Source organism: Erithacus rubecula (assembly GCF_903797595.1).
Source record: "Erithacus rubecula genome assembly, chromosome: 4".
Lineage (NCBI taxonomy): Eukaryota > Metazoa > Chordata > Aves > Passeriformes > Muscicapidae > Erithacus > Erithacus rubecula.
Genome location: NC_136686.1, coordinates 9,832,212 through 9,851,485, shown reverse-complemented (window position 1 = coordinate 9,851,485; position 19,274 = coordinate 9,832,212). Strand labels below are relative to the sequence as shown.

General features: G+C 45.1%; 1 protein-coding gene across 4 annotated transcripts; it reads right to left on the bottom strand.

Moving 5' to 3' along the window:
* Positions 1 to 8,365: 8,365 nt before the first annotated feature.
* LOC306801724 (putative G-protein coupled receptor 19) lies at positions 8,366 to 18,592 on the bottom strand. Of its 4 annotated transcripts, XM_079305050.1 has the most exons (4): positions 18,188 to 18,590; positions 12,075 to 12,298; positions 10,563 to 10,686; positions 8,366 to 9,777 (listed from the first exon to the last, which is right to left on the bottom strand). In XM_079305050.1, exon 4 carries the CDS (start codon positions 9,745 to 9,747, stop codon positions 8,518 to 8,520), a length of 1,230 nt encoding a protein of 409 aa, XP_079161176.1. In that variant the 5' UTR covers positions 9,748 to 9,777; positions 10,563 to 10,686; positions 12,075 to 12,298; positions 18,188 to 18,590; the 3' UTR covers positions 8,366 to 8,517. The 4 variants fall into 4 exon arrangements, with proteins under 4 accessions (XP_079161176.1, XP_079161175.1, XP_079161177.1 ...); XM_079305049.1 differs by lacking the exon at positions 10,563 to 10,686 and having other exon boundaries at positions 18,188 to 18,592; XM_079305051.1 differs by lacking the exons at positions 10,563 to 10,686; positions 12,075 to 12,298 and having other exon boundaries at positions 18,188 to 18,589.
* Positions 18,593 to 19,274: the final 682 nt, after the last annotated feature.

The following is a 19,274-nucleotide window of genomic DNA, read 5'->3' as shown; positions in this document are numbered from 1 at the left end:
TTTCCCAAGTGGCCTGGCAGCTACTTTTCAAAAGCTGTCAAGAGTTCCTTTTCCAGAGGACTGTGTGTGAATCTCAGCATATGTGTATCACACCCACCAGCTCACCCCTTCTTCAGTTCACGCTCTGTGGCATCAGTGTAAATATCCCTTCTGCACTGTCCTTAAAAATAGCATCACCCTTTGTAGCTCAGAACCCTCTTGTTTCTCAGCCTAGCACAAGCAGTGCTGATACTGGCTCACCCCTGAGTGGTTTTTGCTTGCTCAAACATTCTAATGAATTGTATGGTCAGGAGGAAGGTGACAGCATTAGCAGACAGCAGTGATGTTGTCCAGGAAATGCTGGGCATGCACTGAAACAGTTCTGCAAAGTGTAATTCTTCATTCACTTGAAGCATTGGGAATTAGAGGATTCCCTTACTTGTATTTCTGTACAATTCTAGGTTGTGCAGCGTTTTCAGCAGTGGTTTCAAATGAAAGGGCAAGTTCAGTTTAGGTTGATATATCTAAAACAGCCTGTGGAATTAAGGGAGGGATTAATTAAAAAAAATATGGGCCAAAGCAATTTATCTCATTAACATAGCCCAGAAAAGTTTTCATCAAAGTAAGTACAGTAATAGTGACAGTTTTCCATTTAAATCTGGAATCATATCTGTGATCTCAGATAGTGAAAGGGGAAGGAGGTATTTTCTAGCTTTCTAATTAGCTAATTACTCTTGTGACAAGTCTGTGTGCAAACCTTCCGAAGGTGATGCTGCTGCAGGGGTCTCTTGATGAGAACAGTGTTACTATTCTCAGCTGCAATGCCTCATTACTTTATTCTTAGGGTTCCTCACTTTCTGAAATAAAATAGTAATTAGCTTTTTAATTACTGGTACATCAGTGGAGCCAGTGTTGCTTGCTGTGGGTGTTTGAGAAACAGCCAATTAACTGTTTCAGCTTTTTTGGATTTACGTAATGGGTTTTTTCCCTATTTTTTTGCAGTATTCACTTAATGTCGTCATTTCAGTTCAATGCCAGTAAATGAGTGGCATTGTGAATGGAAATGATATTGTCTACACATGCTGGCAGATAAAAAAGGCTGACTGACAGCTGGAGAACAATTATAAAGGTGGTCTGAATTAAGCCCTCTGCCCTGAGCTATGTGTGGAATGAGCACAGTTGCAGTTCTGTGAATGTATTCATAAAAAAATGTAGGCAGAGTGATGAATGGCCTCTTGTCATTGCTTGCATTCACCTTGCGTTTTTTTTCTCAATTGTCTCCTTTGCATGAGGTAGGGCATTTTAGAAAACCAAATGTGCCTATTACTAATGCATCTTAGCATTGGTCTGTCAGAAATACTACCACCAGCTGTAACTTTAAATATCACCTGTTAACATGTATTAAAATTATTTTCTTTATTGCTCTAAAGCTTCTTTTATATTAGCATATAACTGTTTTTGGGTATCAGTGAGAATTTTATAAAGTAGCAATTTCAAGCTAATTATAAGGGATGGAGAGAAATGTGAGGTTTGACAAGGATGCTTCTCAGTGCCAATTTCTTCCCTGTGTGCCATTTTTCTGCCATGCTTGATTGGAAGAGTGGTAGGAAGGTGGTAAGAGTGGAGGATCAACACTGGTGCACTTCAGTTTTATTTCTGATGTCAGGAACCTTCCGAGGAGCACTGAGAGCCTTGGAGGACACAATTTTAGCAATGGTCAGGGAAATCTTAGCTAGTAATGTTTCTCCTGTAGTGCTCAGGCTACGAGGAAGAGCCAAGTGCTTGGCAGCAGTTGTTTCTCCTGGATAGGGTGACATTTTGCAAGCCTGGCCCCCTGCAAACCCCTCTTCTGCCCTTCAAAGAAAAATGGAACTTGAGTTGCTTTTCGTTGAATAATTCCCTTAAAGACCAGTTTCCAGTGATTTGTTACTGGCAGTAACAAAATTTCTTCTGGCATTTAACATGATCAACATGCAGGAAGTTATCTTTGAAGATGCAATTGTGCTGAGGGCCACATCCTCAACATCCTTTTTCTTACAGAAAAAACCCATACAAGCCAAAGATTCTGACAAAGATGCACTGAATGAGTGTGAAAGACCAGGTTAGTAATGTGGCAAGAGCTGTTTCAGAGTCTGCAAAAAGCTAGAGGACAGATGAGCTCCCAGCAGTGAGTTAATGAATCAAGGCTACACCTGGTGCATTTACAGCTAGCTGGCGACTAATCTAAAATCTTGCTAAATATGGATATTTATTAATAGTTTTCCTTCCTGTGTTTGGATCAATACGGGGAGGGACTCTGTGGAGTATGTGTAGAAGTGGAGATGGTTAATCTCCAGGGCTGAAGAGAAGAGCTGTAGTGCCTTTGGAAATAAGGTGGATAATTACATCCATCTGTATGTGGCCTCTGCTACCTAATTCTGCATGGCCTCAAAAAAAGTTGAAGTCCTTGATCAGTCCTTCTTCCCCAAGAGCATCTCTTCCTTTTACTGGTGCATGCAGAGAAAAAGCTTGTGTCTGCCCAGGCATGAGACAAGAACAGATTTAATTATTTAGTGATGCAATATTTTTTTTTCTTTTTCTATTCCCCTGAAAATGTGAGACCAAATTGAGAGCTGGTGTAAAATGGTTGAGATGCTGCACACAAAGGAATTACTGCTGAATTTTGTCACTTCTGAATATTGTCCAGGAACCAGTTTTATGAAACAAATTAAAGACTTTGTGTGCATTAGCAGTAGTGTAGAAAAATATCCATGGTTTAGTCCAGACTGCTCATCAGGAGGTGACATTTATACAACAATCTTCCAGTAGGTGTATTATGTTTTACTAGAAGCAAGTCCAAATAAATCTGCTGTAATTTATAATGGCCTATTCCACAACACTTGCTAAGTTGAAAAGAGCCAACTAATAAAGACATACTAACTTACAGAATCACTTAGGGAGTTAATAACCCTTTCTTTGAGCATATGGGTCTGGCTTTAATAAACATCAAATCTGCTTTTTGTTCTTTTAAACAGAAAGGATCTGATATTGAGAAGAACTGAGCACTCAGAATTTCAGCTGCAATTGATGGTGTGTGTTCAACACCTTGGAAAACCAACTGCTAGATCAATGTCAGTTAAATCTCTGAATTTAAATGGATTGAATTGAGGAGACTAAAAAAACTCTAGGGATTCTTAAGAGGGCATATGGAAACCCTTAAGTCCAATTATTGGTGATAGCCACTTTGGAGTCACCTCCATGAGGCTGGTGGAAAAATAAGTACAAAGTGATGTGAGTGTCTGCTTTGCACTAGTCCCAGCCCCTCAACTGGAAATTTTCAAAATATACTTAACCAAAAATCCAGCTTTCTGCTGAAATAAAAAGGAAAGGACATAATTTGAGAATTTGTATGACAATTTGTAATAGGAATTCCCAAGGGCAAGCCACTTAATACCAAGTATAAATGGCAGTGATGGAATTTCTACTTAACATATGTCAGCTTAATGGAAGAAAAAACAAATGTCTAATGGTTGGCACTATATCATGTTCTTACACAGGAAACATTTAAAACTATGGGATGGATGGGCAGGAGACCCAGGAGTCCTTTGTTCCAGAATTCTCCTTTGCAGATGGGGTTGAGATGTGTTGTGAACCAGGAGTTTATTCTGTTTGTTTAGTGTCTATATTGATCAGGCAAATCCTGCAGAATTTTCCATTTCTTGCTTTGATAATTCATTATCTGCCTCCTGTCTCTGGCACTTCTGGGGCCTTGGCAAACCAGGAGGTACCTGGCATTGGTGCTTCCAAACCCATCTGTCCTAAACCTGTCTGTCCATCTGTCCATCATCTGTCCTAAAGTGATGGAAGGAATGAGAAAGCTTTCTCCTTGCTCTTGTGTTTTTACCAGTGTAGTCTGGGTTAAAAGAACCCATGGCAAGCAGAGCCATGCTCACTCTGATACTAGTGTGACTGGGATTTTACTGATGTGGAAAGGTGGTTTAAAGAGACCCAGTCTCCAAAGCTTCACTCGTGGTTGCAGGGTGGTTAGAGACCATGATGGCAGTGCAGAACTACCAGCTCTTTCAGCCTGGGGTCAATGTGTCCCTAGTTGTTGTGTCATAGCAATTCTGGACTTTTCCTGGCCACCCTCTTTAGTGAAAAACCTTTTGAAAGGTGGGGAAACATGATAGACTTGAAGAAACAAGTGTCTTGTGTGCCTCTGGACACTGACCTAGCAGGAGGTGGGTAACCATGACCCTATGGTCCTCCGTGACCTCAGGGCTTGTTCTATTCAGTTCCTTCTCTTTAATAAAACTACAAACCAAAAGAACAATTGCTGTGTTTCTATCTCCAATCCAGTGTTAATGTTGTGAAATTGATGTCGCCTGCTTAGCCTAGATCTGATTTTATTGTGTCAGAGGCAATGAAATGGCAAAGAAAAGCTTAAGTATGTTGTGGTGTTTCAGCAAGAAACAACCAGGCCAGAATATGAACCAGACAGAAAATACTGGTCTTGTCTCACTTTCAAGGTCCTCTCGTCTCCTAATTCATGGGAGTTTTTTGTTAGTGGCTTTAATGAGAAATATCAGATCCTTATTTAATGGGGATTTCTGAATTTGTGAAATACATACTGGAAGTGTTCCTGTGGTCAGTTAGGGTTCTTCTGACCCTACTTTGTGTCATAGAGGAGGAGGAGGAGGAAGGAAGTTTTTTACCAGACATGTAGCATTATTTCTCAGCAAAAGGGATTCCCCACTCCCACATTGCCAGCAGATTCTCCTCAGAGGATGTCAGCTTGGGCATCCAACACATGTGAGCTCCTGCTCCCTGCTGATGGCAGAGGGAGACACTCAGCCCTGTTCATTACACCCTGTAGTACCTGCTGCTCTTGCTCTGTTCAATTGCACTGCTGCAGCACTTTCAGGCACCAGGCATGAACAGGAACCCAAGTGTGCCTCATTTGCTCTGAAAGCAGGAAAAAAAGATAATCCTTCTCTGAGGGGGTTGTGACTAGGGATGTCTCTTGTCAGCAGACAGCAGGGAGCTGGAGATTTTGAAACAGAAGTGTGAGGATGGATAGCTGACACCTGCACACTGTCTTCTATTGCCTGCTTTAACACCTGGGATCAAAGTGTCCACAATGCTTTTAGGATGCCCTGAGTGTGAAGTGCCTCTGATAGCCTGGACTCGAGGATGTTTGGCCATGCTCTGAGGAGAGGCTGGTCTGGAGCCAGTTCTGTTCAAGAAATGAAGAAGCTGGGTGAAGAAATAACTGAGAATTTGTGACGGAGGTTTACAAACCCAAGACTGGCCCAGAGAGACCAGCTATGAGGAACAACTATTCACCATGTACTGACTTTGTCAGAGCTAGTTGAGAAGAAAATAAAGAGTAATAAATAGTACTTGAAATCCTCAACTGAAAAGCGGTCAAACCCTTGTTCTCAGGCAAATGGGCAGATGGGCTCTGAGCAAGCAGAGTGGCACAGTTTGTGCTGTCCTTCAGACTTTGTGACTAGGTGATTCTGGAGCTGCTCTGGATTTACAGAATGGCACCACTGTTTGGCAGTTACCCTGTGAAAGGTGTTCATTCCTACCAGTGACAGCTGGAGGCTGGGAGGACATGTCAGGGATCCTTTATCATCTCTGCTTTCTCTGCCCTGTTCTCAAGTAACCAAGGCTACAGTAAACAATGGGGTACTGGGGGGAACAGACCTCTAGTTTGAACCCTGCAGAATCTCCTGTCAATTTTGTAGGAAGTGAAAAAAGGAAATCTTTGCTGGCAAGGGGTGTGGCATCTGGGCTGGACCTTCCACGGGCCACATTCATCCAGCAGAGTGAGCAAAATTCACCCACAAGATGCTAGTGCTGCCCTAATTTAGAGGATAAATGGTTACCTGTGTTTTCTGAGTGTGTGCTGCTGTACTTTTGGGCAATGCTATTGGAATTGAGGAAAATAAATCAGTATTTCACACATAGACTCAACCCAATTCTTATTAATGAGATTAATAACAAGGAGAAAGAAAAAAAAGGAAAAAAAATTCTCTCTCTTTCAGGAAGTACAGATGACTTTGGGTGAAGAAATTTTCATTCAGAATGTCAATTTTAAATGAGAATGGCTCAACTTACAGTCCCTCCTTCTTCCTCTTCCTTTCATTAGGTCCTCTTCTTTACCTGCCAGAGCCTTGCAGTCCTTCCTCCTGCTTTCCCCCCCTCTACAGACATTGCCCTACCTGAGCACTGACCACACACAGCCTTCATGGGTAAAGAACATCAGCAAACTGTTGAGCAGGAGGCAAGAAAAGTGGTTGGAGTGGGTAGAAAGGACAGAATGGGACTGTGAGCTGCCAGTCAGCTCTGTCAGATGGATCATAGCTGAGCTTGGGGAACCTCAGGGTTTCCAGGCAGCACAGTGATCATCACACATGGTGAGAGTCCAGCACGTTCTCTCATTGCTGACTACACCACCCCCGAATGATAACACAGCCAGTAATCCATCTGCTTCTTAGATGATGTTTTTCTTGCCTGGGTGCTCAAGCCACCTATGTATTTCTGAGCTAGCACTGAAACAGATTTTCTGGGACCTAACTATGCTGTTCCCTCCTCCTAGTGATACAAGTGAACCTATGTCCCCTAGGGAGGAAGCCCAGTTTGCCTCCAGAGCACATCCTTCAAGAGGCAGGACCCAAGGTGTCCATGCCCACAGACCATGTACCCCTTGCACAGTGCCTGTTTCTCATGAGCTCATTAATGCTGGGGGGCACAGGGGCCTGCAAAGAAGCTCCTGCCTCTCCCCCTGGTCTCCACTCTCACTCCCTGTCCCAGCAGGACTGAAGGTCCAGCCATTCCCATTGGATTGTTTTCTTGCTGTGCTGGCAGAGAAAGAGCATCAGAAGTTGGCTCCACCTGCAGCCACAGGTCGTGTCCTCTGTGACACTATTCACCATGCTGTCTTGGGTTGCAATACAGGGTGTGACCAGAAATGTGTATTCTATCACCATCTGTTGAAGCTGGGTGGGGCAGTGATCCTTATTTCTGTGGCACATATTCTCTGCTAATGGGCCATCTTTAAACCAGCTGGGGCAATCATCTTTATCTTTTCCACAACCCATCCTTCCTCTAGGAAGATATCATCTGCTAAGTCCCATTGTATGATTGATAAAATTACATCATCTCACTGGGAGATGCTCTAGCCAGAGGGAGGAGCCAAACCTTTCCTACATAGATAAAAACTGAGATTTTGGATAGCAAGTTACTGTCTTTCCACTGGATTCCAGAGGAGAAGCTGGACCTTTCCACATCATCCCTGGACCTTCAGAGGAAAACTGCACCTTCTGCAGGAGCACTGCTCTAGCTGAACCACATCTGCCACTGCAGGAGGATGCAGCCACCATTTAATGGGACTGCAACCAACACCCTGACTGACTGACAGGGTGTCAGGTTATATTCTGATTCTGTCAGTGTTTTGGGATTGCTCTTTGTAACACTGTATTTCTATTTTAATTTTCCTAGTGAAGAACTGTTATTCCTAATTCCCATATCTTTGCCTGAAAGGCCCTTAATTTCAAAATTATAATAATTTGGAGGGAGGGGGTTTACATTTTCCATTTCAAAGAGAAGATCCTGCCTTTATTGGCAGATACTTGTCCTTCAAACCAGGACACATGCCCAAACAGTGGAAGGTGCTACCAGGCCAGCATGGGAATGCAGAGCTCGTGTTCCTGCTCATGTTTGGAAAAGGCCATTCTTGGCTGCAGGTGCCACAGTTGTGCTTCAGCAGAAGAAATGCAGAGCAGAAGACATAGCCAATTTCAGATATGAGGAGGCCCTGGGTGCCCAGCACAGGCATGGCCCCTTCTGCTCAGCAGCTCTTCTTCCCATCTGTGCCACCTCTGGGTGGGTACACCAGACTGGGGGTAGAAGCAGCTGGAGGGGCTGGGGAAGATGAAACCAGGGAGGGGACTTTTCCTGGGCAGTTTGGAGCACGAGATCTCCAGAGAGGCACAAAGACAAAGACGCAGAAGCATCCAGCACTGGCCCCATGCTGACTCTGCTGGCCCAGAGGGAGTTTTGTCACTGATGAGGCCAGTGGGCTCAGGCTGAAGCCAACAAAGCCTCAATATTGATATCTTACCTGTGGGGTCTCATCCCCCAGGATGGCCAACCCCAGCACAATTCTATTTCAGGGACATAATGGAAGGAAACCTAGATGGCTTTGGGTGGATTTAAGCATTTATGTACCATGGCCCATTCTGTAAAGGGATTAAAACAAGCAGTTTTTCTTCCTTTCCCTTTTCTCCCTACAGACAGAGAGAGTAAGGACTCTTGTTTTGCGGATAAGCATTGCTTGTGATTCTGGGAGAGGAGTTTACCAAAGCAGAATGTAGTAACCAAAATGAAATAGAACGAATGCATCAAACCCAAGGCATTTAATAAAATAAAACATCTCTTTCCTCCCCCTTGTCAAAGGCTGGGTTAAAAATATGTAGCTGTACATTTGTTCCAAAGGAAAGAAAACTCCTTCTGGGGATACACAGTATCTTTTCAAAACAATGAAGCTCACTAGACAAAGGTATTTGGGGGATTGGATGGAATAGGCCAGGCAAGCTTTCTTTCCTTGGCTTCTCTGTTAAAAGCATCATAGGTGGAGTCTTTGGTGACACTTTTGGCTGTAGCTGGAATATCTGCTATACCAACATGATTTTTTTTTGCTATCCTGGAACTGGTGGTGATGGTGTATGCATTGCTTCTGTAGCATTTCATGGCAGACATGCAAAAAGTTTCTTTCATCCCTCTTCTGAAGTTTGCATTATAGATGGAGTAGAGCGTTGGCTTAGAGGCTGAGGAACTGAAAGAGATCCAGGTGATGGCCAGGAAAAGCAAGGAGCTCTTTCTGTAGTCTGTTTCCTGTGGGTGCCACAACTGTACCATGAAGAAAGGGAGCCAGGACAGGAGAAACATCGAATTTAACATTAAGAACATCTTGATGGTTTTCACTTTTGCTCTTGGAACAATGTTTGTTGTTCTCCTGACAGTCATTCCATCTGTGCCTATTCTCCAGATGTACTTAATGACTTTCTGGTAAAAAAGGATAATGAGGAGGGATGGGATCAAAAACATCAAGAGGAGGTGGATTATACCGTAGGCAGATCCTTGCCAAGAACTGGGGAGAAAAAAGTTGCAGTGGTGGTCGCTGTTGGAGCCGTAGAGAAAACAGGCCGGTGATGCAAACAGAGCACCACAGAGCCAAGAAGCCAAAATCATTTTTTTGGCTTTCCCCCTGGACACTTTGAAGCTCAGGGGGTAGATGATGGTGTAGAAGCGATCGACGCTGATGGCGAGGAGCACGTAGGTCTGCACCCCAGGTGTGAGGTAGTGCAGGTACCTGCCCAGCCGGCACACGCCGCTGCCCAGCAGCCACCGCCCCGAGCTCAGCTGCAGCAGCAGCAGGGGCGCGCTCCCCACACTGCTCACCAGGTCTGCGCACGCCATGGACACCACAAAGTAGTTGGTGGTGGATTGAGTCCTCCTGCTCCTGTGGATAACTAAGCAAACCAGGAAGTTTCCCAGGACGGAGATCAGCCACAGCGCTCCCCACACCACGCTGGCGGCCGCGATTTCCCCGGGCCTCAGCCCGTACTCCACCAGAGAGCGGTTCCTGCTGGAGCCGGCTCCCGGGGCTGCTGGTTCTGCCATCCCATAGCCAGCAGAGAGGGTGGAGGCTTTGGGGCTGCTCGTGTTCTGCAGCAGCAGCAAGGTGAGGAGAAGAACAGGACCACTGCTGTTATCCATGAGCAATCGCAGCCACGTCTTTTGCTCACACTGCAGACACAGAGGAGAGAAAAGGCTTTGTTGAACAACTCTGTGTGAAAAGTGCATCTTAACCTACAAAAGAATATTTTCAACAGTAGAAATATATACTGTGACTTCTGCATTTCTGGGCAAACACTGAAATACAGCTTCTGGGTTCCCCCATAGCTGGTGGTATGACAGGCTGTGTCAGGGGAATCCCACCCCATTCCCTGGCTGCTTTGAGGTGGCTGTCAGCCTTTCATGCCCTTTCACACCCTTTCACTTTTGTTCCTTACAGCCCCACTCCACATCAGTGCCATATGCACCATGACCCCAACTCTGCCTTCATGGGGAGCATGAGGAAGGCAGGATCCTGTGGTCAACACAGAGCGTCCCCAGGTAATGAGAGGCCTCAGTCCAGAGAAATTTCTGGGCCATTTCCGTGTATGTTCTCAAACCCTGACCACACCAGGTCATAGCCTCCATTTTGTGTGTTTTTCCTTGGAGCAGGATGTCTGTGGTGGGAAGCCCTTCCCTTGGGGCTGGGGTGCTGCCCAAGGAGACTCCCTGGGACCAAGCACCCTCAGCACCAGCCCCACCTCTGGAAGAATGACTGTTTTGATCTTGAGTGATCCCAGACCCTTGTGGATGAAGAGAGCTGAATTTCTGGGAGCTCCTCAGTGAGAGGCCTTTGGGGTGTGCACTTTGGGCCATCATTCTTGTCCGTGGAATAGCAATGTCCCCAACAGGTGACACCAAACTATCACCTGTCAAATGTCACTGCCTGTGAGCTACAGGCTGTCTGAGGGTGTTACCTGTGCGAAACTGTTCTCCTGCACCCTTCTGGCAGACACACCACAAAATGTGATGGATTTGACCTCCTACGCCTGCATTGCTAGATAGTTTCCATTTTAGCCAAATGGTTGGGTTGGTCTTAGCCTGTCACAGGGATAAAATGGAAAAATAACTAATTTTAGTGGCTGTACAAATGCAAACACCCTGTTGCTATCTGATGTTCTTGCAGTCATCATCTTGACATGCAAAGCCTTTTGCTCACTAGACATGCAAAGTCTTTTCTATGGGTCTACTGTGACAATGCTGAACTACAGACCTTGATACTGTGCAAGATAAATCAAGATTCAGTTAATGACCACAAGATCAAAAAGTTCATCCTGGAAGCCAAATGAACAAGCTGGAAAAACCACCATCATCCTCCTCAACTTTCCAAGTGATCCAGATCCCCAGGTTTGCTTTCTGATTGAGCTTCTTTTAATGTTTCTCTGATGGTTTTTGCTGTGCCTTCTCTGGCTCTGCATCTACCACATATTATTTTCTCCTTGTCTGCCTATTCAGAGTGAAGCCTGACAGCACAGAGCCACTGGACGAATTTAGGATTTTGCCCCTTGTGCTGTTTTGCAATGTCCCCCTCAATAATGCCGTGCAAAAAATCATCAGACATGGAAGAGGAAAAGAGGTAATAATTGCTTGGTGTGGTTATAGGATTTTTTTTCCTCTAACTTTTTAGAGACTATACTTACTGTGCCTGTTTGTGTCATGTGAAGGGGCACTATCAGCAGGTCATACATTGCCCCTTGTCCCCTCCTCTGCTGGAGGGCTGCGGCTGCTGCCCAGCCTGGCCTTGCCTTCCCCCTCATCCTTGGTTGCCTTCCCTCTTTATTTTCTTTGTGGTTTTGCCTGGCAGATGATTCCTGATTTCTCAGAGGGCTCGTGCTTGTCTTTCCCCACCTTCCTTTGGTTGGATCTGCTGCCCTGGAGAAATCCTGCTGTAACCAGCTCTTGACAGGGCATTTGGACTGTTGTGTCTGGCAGAGTGGCAGGATGCATTGTCAGTGCAACCTGCTAAGTCACCTCTTAGAATTATCTGTAATAAAATAATATACTTGGAGTCTATTAACTAGATAGAAAGGGATAGTTTTCTTCCTTAATTTCCCTTCTTACTGTGCAGAAGTATGTGCCATTTAAAAATAGCCAGCTGTACAAATTAAGCTTCAGAGAAGAATAATCAGATAAAATGTCTTGACCAATACTGAAGAGCAGTGGTAATCTGGTACAAGAATGAAATGGCCTTTCTCAGCTGTTAAATTAGGCAGACTTCCTAACACTGTTCTCAAGATATTTCTCCTTGTGAGCCAAATCTGCTCTCCATGTCTGCTCAGACCTGACACATTTAAATTTGCAGGTGGGTAAAGCCCAAAATAGTTACAGGGTTGTATTGTCCAGACAGTACGTTTTGGCTTTTTTTTTTTTTCTACTGCATCTTGGCTGTGAGTCAGCCCAGTCACTGTCCATGGGAGAGTTTGGGTTACCTGTAAGGATGCCTGGGAGAAGATAGGAACTGAGCAGTCCTGGGCAGAGAACAGTGTGTGATCCCAATGGAGAGCAACCAGTGGGTGTCCAGAGGGAGGAGAGTTCCAGGAGGTTCATCCAGCTGCCTTGTGTTGGAGCTTTGCTGGCAGAGGAAGCAACAGGAGGGTGGGAAGAGCTGCCCACGTTCAGCAGAGGTGGTTCTTATGTGGTGCTGGTTTCCTCGCTGTCAGTGGAAAAGGAGAGGCATTAAACAGAGGCAGCTAGTGCTGAGTTTTTTGATTATTCTTTGGAAAACTACCAGGTCATTTAGCACAGTTACCATGGGGCACAGCTGAAAATATGGATGTAGTTATAAGGAGTTTAACTAACTTCAGCCTAGGATTTCACTGTTGTACAGTAGTTACTTGTTTTATTTTTCAAAAAAGTAAAATGTGATCTGATTAATCACTGTACTCTGAGTTTCCTGCATTCATAGTAGTAGATAATATTTTCTTCAAATGTACTTTCTTTTATTTCAAATTGTCTCTATTCAAGCCTGATTTCCTTATGTGGCACTGAGATCAGGATCATGCCCTGATTCAGTTCTAAGAACCTGAGTGTCTATGGCCCAGCATATATTTTTCTTCAGTAATCAATTCTGGGTTTTATGAGTCTGTTTTTTATAGTGGAGACTTGAACTTGTGCATGATGAGTAAAGCTCCAAGAGGAAACATGACCATAAAAAGCTCAGCATAGGCACAACTCTTTATGGGTCTGAGATGCAAATAACTGGAATACCATGGCTTGCTACATTATTTATCCCCAATTCCCATGTCTATGTTTGCTGCATTGTTTGCTGAAATACAGTTTAAGTGTTAGTGAACCATCCAGCTTGCAAATATCAGATCCATAAAAACCAGTGATGAGTTCTGTCAACTCCCTTTGCCCTGAAGGTCTATAAGCAAAAATTTAGAAGCACAGCAAGTAAAAATTACGTAAAGCAAGTGGCTGAGGCCTAATTACATTTTTAATTAACAAAAAAAATGCTTCTATTAATTTTCCCTTTAAACTAATATAATACTGACCTGAATGGCTGCTTTCCAGTAATTATGAATCTGCATGGATTCAGCAGTGCCAAAAATCTCACTTTGTCTTTCAAGCATTTTAGAGTGGGAATCCTTTTAAAACTGGTATGAAGCCTTTCTGTACTTCTGTTTAAAACCTACTTTTTTGTGCATTAGCTTTGGGAAAGAAAGAACATGAGAGATGACTCATAATCATTGAAGAGGGATTTCCTGGTGCCACAGTTCCATTTTACTGACCTTAATTTGCAGTTTTGAAACCAAATAGCTCCATTTTCAGCTGATAGCTCTCCAAAACAGATCTGTTACTTAGAGATTTACTATTTGAGCCCCAAGAACTTAATGAAATCACTGCCACGTATACTTGGCTGTTGCAGAAAGCCCAAATGGGATAGTCACTGTGTGTTTGCATGTTCACTATCCTGTCTAAAAACGCAGTGCCCATTGCAGTTTGGAAGAGCAAAACCTAAGAAGATTCACAAAGGAATGCAGCAAAAGCAGATCATTGTACATTGCTTGACATAAGCACTAGCAGAGGGGCTTTATTATTCAACATATTTTACCTCTCTGAATCATAGCTGCAAAACACCAGGCAAGAACTGGCCCAGCAAATTATTTCAAAAGCATTAAGCTGGTCATTCACTCCATAAACTTCCCTCTGGAGAGGAAAAGCTGCCAGACTGGAAGAAAAGTGCTTCATCTAACTGAGTGTAATCAACATTAAGAGTGTGAGTAAATGGAATCAGAGTGGGGGAGGGGGGCTTTTGTCTGGCTGTGAGATGCTGGGAGGTGACACCCACCCTGCCCAAATTCCATTGAGCTGCCCTGTGCGTGCATTGTGCCGATGGAGAAATCCCTTCGCAGATCAGCACAGCGTTTCAATCTCTGTCCCTTGCTGTGCAGAGATGACTGTTGTGCACACTGAGGCCATTTAGTCCTGCTTGCAGTGGAGGAATGCAGATGCTTCTGTAAGCACACAGTTTCCCTGCCAGTCCTTTCCTCTGCTCTGGTGCTCATTAAAATGCTCAGCTCTTTGCCCTGCTCCTCTTACGAAGGCACTTCTGTTCTCTGGGCAGCTCTTCTGGGCAAAGCCTGAAACCCTCTCGAGGTGAAGTGTGCTCCTCCTCACTCTCTGCATTCCAGTGTGTGGGGATAGGAAGCATCTGCCCCTATTTTATCAGGAGAATAACATGTTTTGAGTGCAGTGAAGCCTTTGAGATCTGTGCCCACATGTCACGTGCTGCTGCCTATTCTCTAGCTTCACCCAGCTGGTGGAAATCCCTGTCCTGCAGTGTGGATAACCAAGGGTGACATTGACTGTAGGCGTGACTGGCTCATGGATGGAGCCCTCAGTGCTGGTGTGGACATGGCTCAGCTGATGGTAAGAGCTTCTGAGCTGAACTGATTGAGTGAGCTGATCTGTGTTTTTGCATATGACACCAGAATCTGAGAGCCTAACCTGTAGGGAGGGGTGAGGTAATGGGAGCGGGACATATGGATGGATTCAAATAGAAGAAGGAAATGTTCTAATTTTCAGCACATCTAAAGAATATCTATATGCTGGAAGAAATGCAGGGCATCCAGTCAGACTCTTAGCCATTGGCCTTTTTTGACTATTCAAGTCATTTTCTGACTGTTTTAACAAGGTATTAAAACTGAGGACAAGGACATAATACTGCAACAGTTGCTGGGATTGAAATAAATTTTTATTTATTGTACTGGCTGATCGGGGAAGAGTTCTTTCTCAGCTTCATCCTAACTGAGTTCAATAAATTGTGAGACATGAAGTAGCAAGCTGGAACAAGAACAGGGTCCATCTATTCCTTCTGGGTCTGTCAGCTCACACCTGGAGTAAGCACTGTGGTCTGGATCACTGGGTTAAGGGCAATTCCACAAGGTATGATTTTGATGACCGAGCAGGATTCAACCTGAATACAAGTCACAAGTCACTACATTTTGGCTGAGTCTCCTTAACAGATATTTCTATTTCCTGAAGTTCATTGTGGTCAAATGTTCTGGGAGCAATGGCTTTTCCCTGCATCTGGAGGCAATGAATTTTTCTTGTGTATTTACTGAGGGTTAAGACTGACCTAGAGGAAGTTACTGTAGGTCTGTTAACATGGGGTAAATTGCTAAAACCAGGTAATTATTCATGCACCTAAACATTGAGATGTTTATTCTCTGTTTGCACTGAGAAGGAGCCCTTACTGTAACTGCAGATTCCACTTACACCCAACATCATGCTCTGGTCCAGGTACAGGCAGTGGTAAAATACAACCCAGGTTTGTGCTCAGTGCTACCCAGCTAGACACCCTCACCTCCTCAAAGGGCACCACACTGTTAGCAAACATGCACAGTGTTTGCAAGTCTCTTAGAGCTGTAACTCTTGCCCCCAAAGGACAGCCCTGCAGGTTTAAGTGTTTCAGGGCTTCATTTTATCCTCCCGCTGCTGGAATTAGTATGTAAAACTTCAGATTAGCCCTAAATGCCTAAAAAAGACTATCTAAAAATGGTGGCAGAACCCAGATCTGTGCCCAGTGTGACTGTGGGAGCACGAAAATGTGGGAGCAAGCAGAAGGAGGACTGACCTAATTCCAGCTCTGCTGTCACAACAACTTCCACCTACTGGAATTGTCCAAGAAGGGTGTAGAGAATGTCGAAATACTTTGAAGGCTTTTTGTCCTCCCTAATGGGGATTGAGTCTGGGCATGGCTAGGCTGTACCCTTTCCTGATTCAGAGGTAAAAATATAGATGCTCTCTCCCACACACTTGAATTAATTTTTGGCAACACCAGGCCGTTGCCCACAGCACAGCACATTCTTGTGCTTGATGTGAGGAACATGGTGCTTACCAGGGCTGCTTTGCCATGGTGGGTGTTGACAGATAAGCCGTGGTGAATCTCATGCCTGGCTGGTTTCTCTGCCCATCTCTTGGAAATTCTCACCCTCTTCCCCACAGGGAAAATGCATCAGCAGCTACAGAAAGGACTTTGGCAGCTTTAGCTCACCCTCTCACCAGCAGGGAGCACATATTCTCCCCCTTGGAGAATCTGAGGAATTTTTGTTTTGTGTGTAAAGGTTATGCAGAAAGGAGCTCTTGACAGGAAATCTTGTGCAAACTGCTTTCTTGTCACACAAGACACTAATGTGGCAACAGGATTTTTGCACTGGTGTGAGCATTTGTGCTGGGATGTGGGTCTTGACCCTTCTTGGAAACATGGAACAGGTGCTCACAGGGCACGAGTCCCTGTGCCAGACACAGTGACAGAGAGTGGGGTGGCAGTGCTGGCTTATAGTCAGAGATGCCTGAGGTGCGTCCAGGAGAACTTATCTGGTAGGAATAAGAGGAGCAGACCTGCATGAGCAGTAAAACAAAATTCACACGGGCCTCTGCCAGAGGATACAGCCATTTATGGGAGTATTTCAGTCTTCCTGTACCAGCTTGGCTGGAGAAGCTGGGGGGGCTGAAGGCCATGCACAGCCTGAAGTTGGGTTGGAAATGCCTGATGAGGACATGATTATGGGAAGGGAGTATCTCCACTAGGCAAGGCTCGGGGAGGATGAAGAAGTCACTGAAGCAAGGTGTCAGCTGCTGATAGCCCCTGATCTGGAGATGCCTTCATGGACAGGGTGCCAGTTGCAAGAACTGTGTGTGCTGCCTGCCAGAGGGAAGTCTAGGGAAAGATGGAAGCTGCTGGAATGCAGAAACCCCAAACACACAAGGACTGTGCCATGGTTTGTGCTGGGAGAACTGGTGGGGAGGGTGAGCCAGCTCCACCTGAGGATGTTAAGGGTTTGTTCTGCCTTGTCTGGCTGGAATTGCTCTCTGTTAAACACCTGAGAGAGGGTGCCCGGTGAGGCTGTGAAGGAAAATGCAGATGGAGATCATATGGTGTGACCCAGGGGTGGGAATTGCACTGCACTGCTCTGCCTCACAGGAGAGCTGCGGGGGAGTGAGAGTCTGCAAGCTCTTACTTTGAGACAAGGAGCACAGCTCTCCAGATGTGTCTAAGGTGTAAAGATTCCTTGCCTTACTGAGTCACCTGAGACTAGAATACTTAAAATAAATCAGAAATCAAGCTTACTCATCAATCAAGCCTCAAAAAAATCCATATTTAGACACCCAAATAAGCTTTTAAGGATGCCTCTGGGTTGGTAACTAGTTTTTCTGCAAACCAAGGCACTTGTTTAAGTGGTTAAGAGTGACTTTAAAAACAAACCTTCAAGAACCACATCTAAGAACCTTTGCCAGAAAGAACTGGCTATGAATCCTGCCTCATACACATAAATGGCCTTTTGAAAGCAGAAGACAGCTTTACTTCCCCATTACTCTGTAGAGCCAACAAACTGTTTGACATGCTGGAAGCCAGCTGGATAAATGGGAAATATAGCTATGCATTCTTAGAGAGTCTGTGCCTGAATTAGCTAAACCAGAACAGCCCTCTTGCCTGTGCTGGCTGTGGATAAGCAAAGATTGCTCTGCCCGTGGGGTTTCCCTGAGTAGCTGCACCAAGGCACCCACACGGATAAAGGGAGACAGTTCTTTCAGAAAGGATGATTTCAAATTAATGACTGAAAAATATTAAAGCAGATGTTCTATAGCAATGACATGAGGAAGGAAGAAGCTGTTTAAATGTATTCAGAGACAGAAAAAACCAGATGAGCAGATTGGTCTGCTCCATCGCTGTAAAGTAATTTTCTGTTTCTACTGAACTGATGATGTCAGGAGATTGTTTCAAACAAAGTAACATAATTGAAAGATAATGAATATAGATAGAGAGAGTATAGATTTGTCCAGAAAATATAGGGAGTTATTCTGCAGTAATTCTACACAGTCCCTGCTTTCAGCAGAACAAGCTTAAAATTCCAGCCCCACAGAACATTTTCTCCTGAGGAATGAGTCCTCTGGCTAATCCCCAAATGATTTAAATGCACATACATAAATGCACATAAAATAAATTACTGGAAAAGATCATGTAGTTTGCCTCTGCAGGGAGAATTACACCTTTGGCTACAGCAGTGCCCAGCACAGCTCTTGTGCATCCACATACCTGCTCCACAGCATAATCCCAGAGGCGCTGCTCTCCTCCTTGCCCTGCTGGTTATCCCAAGTGAAGGCACGTCTGGGAAGGTGCCGGTCATGCTGGGAACCACGGGGTACCTCGGGTCTGCAGCTGCCCCTGCCCGGCTGTTTGCAAAGCGGCCCGAGCGCAGGGACGGGGTATTCCTCCCCTCTTCTTCGCTGGAGAAAAAAAAATGACGTTTCGCAGGGGTGGCCGCTGCCCAGCTCCTTTCTGGGATGTCATGTGGGATGCGGATCATGCGGCCGCCCCCCGGCAGGTCCCGAGCGCCGCTCCCGCCCCGTCGGGGCCATCAGCACCACGGACAGCGCCGGGCGCACCGGGGACACCGGGGGGACACCGGGCGACACCGGGGGCACCGGGAGGGCCCCGGGCTGGGCCGTCCCCGGCCCGCGGCGGGCCCGGCTGCCGGCGCTGACGTGCCGGTTGCCATGGCGAGCGCGGCGGCTGGAGAGGATGCTTTTCTCCCACGATGGTCGCCATGGGACCCCGCCGATTGAAAGGAACAGGGGGAATGAATAAGAGGAGGGAGGTGGAGAGAATATTTAACTAGTTTCTTCCAGGAATTTGTGCCCCTTTTTTTTTTTTTTTTTTTTTTTTTTTTTTTTTTTTTTTTTCTTTCAATTCCCATGCGGATACTGAAACTCAGCCTGGTCTCCGTTCCCCTGCTCTGTCCCCGATCTAAACTTCAGCACCTTTTTTATTTTATGGGGAATGGCACCAACACCATTTCCTTATGTTCTCTGTCACATACACTTTGTTAAGCAAGCTGGAATAATAATAATCCTCCCCAAATCTTAATCAGTGATCTCTCATAAATGTTTTTCCTGCAGAATTGCAACGACTCCATAAATTGTATTACACTGCAAGTTTAAGGAAGGAAGGAATCATTTTAGTCCTGACAAACTTTCTGCCTGTGAACTAAGCAAGAAATTTGTTTGGAGTGTGGATTTCTATTATTTTGGGATTTCTGACTTGAAATTCAAAGGCTGGGTATTTTCTTTTGTTTTCCCTCATTTTTTCAGTGGAGAACTCCAAGTATATTTTTATAACTTTT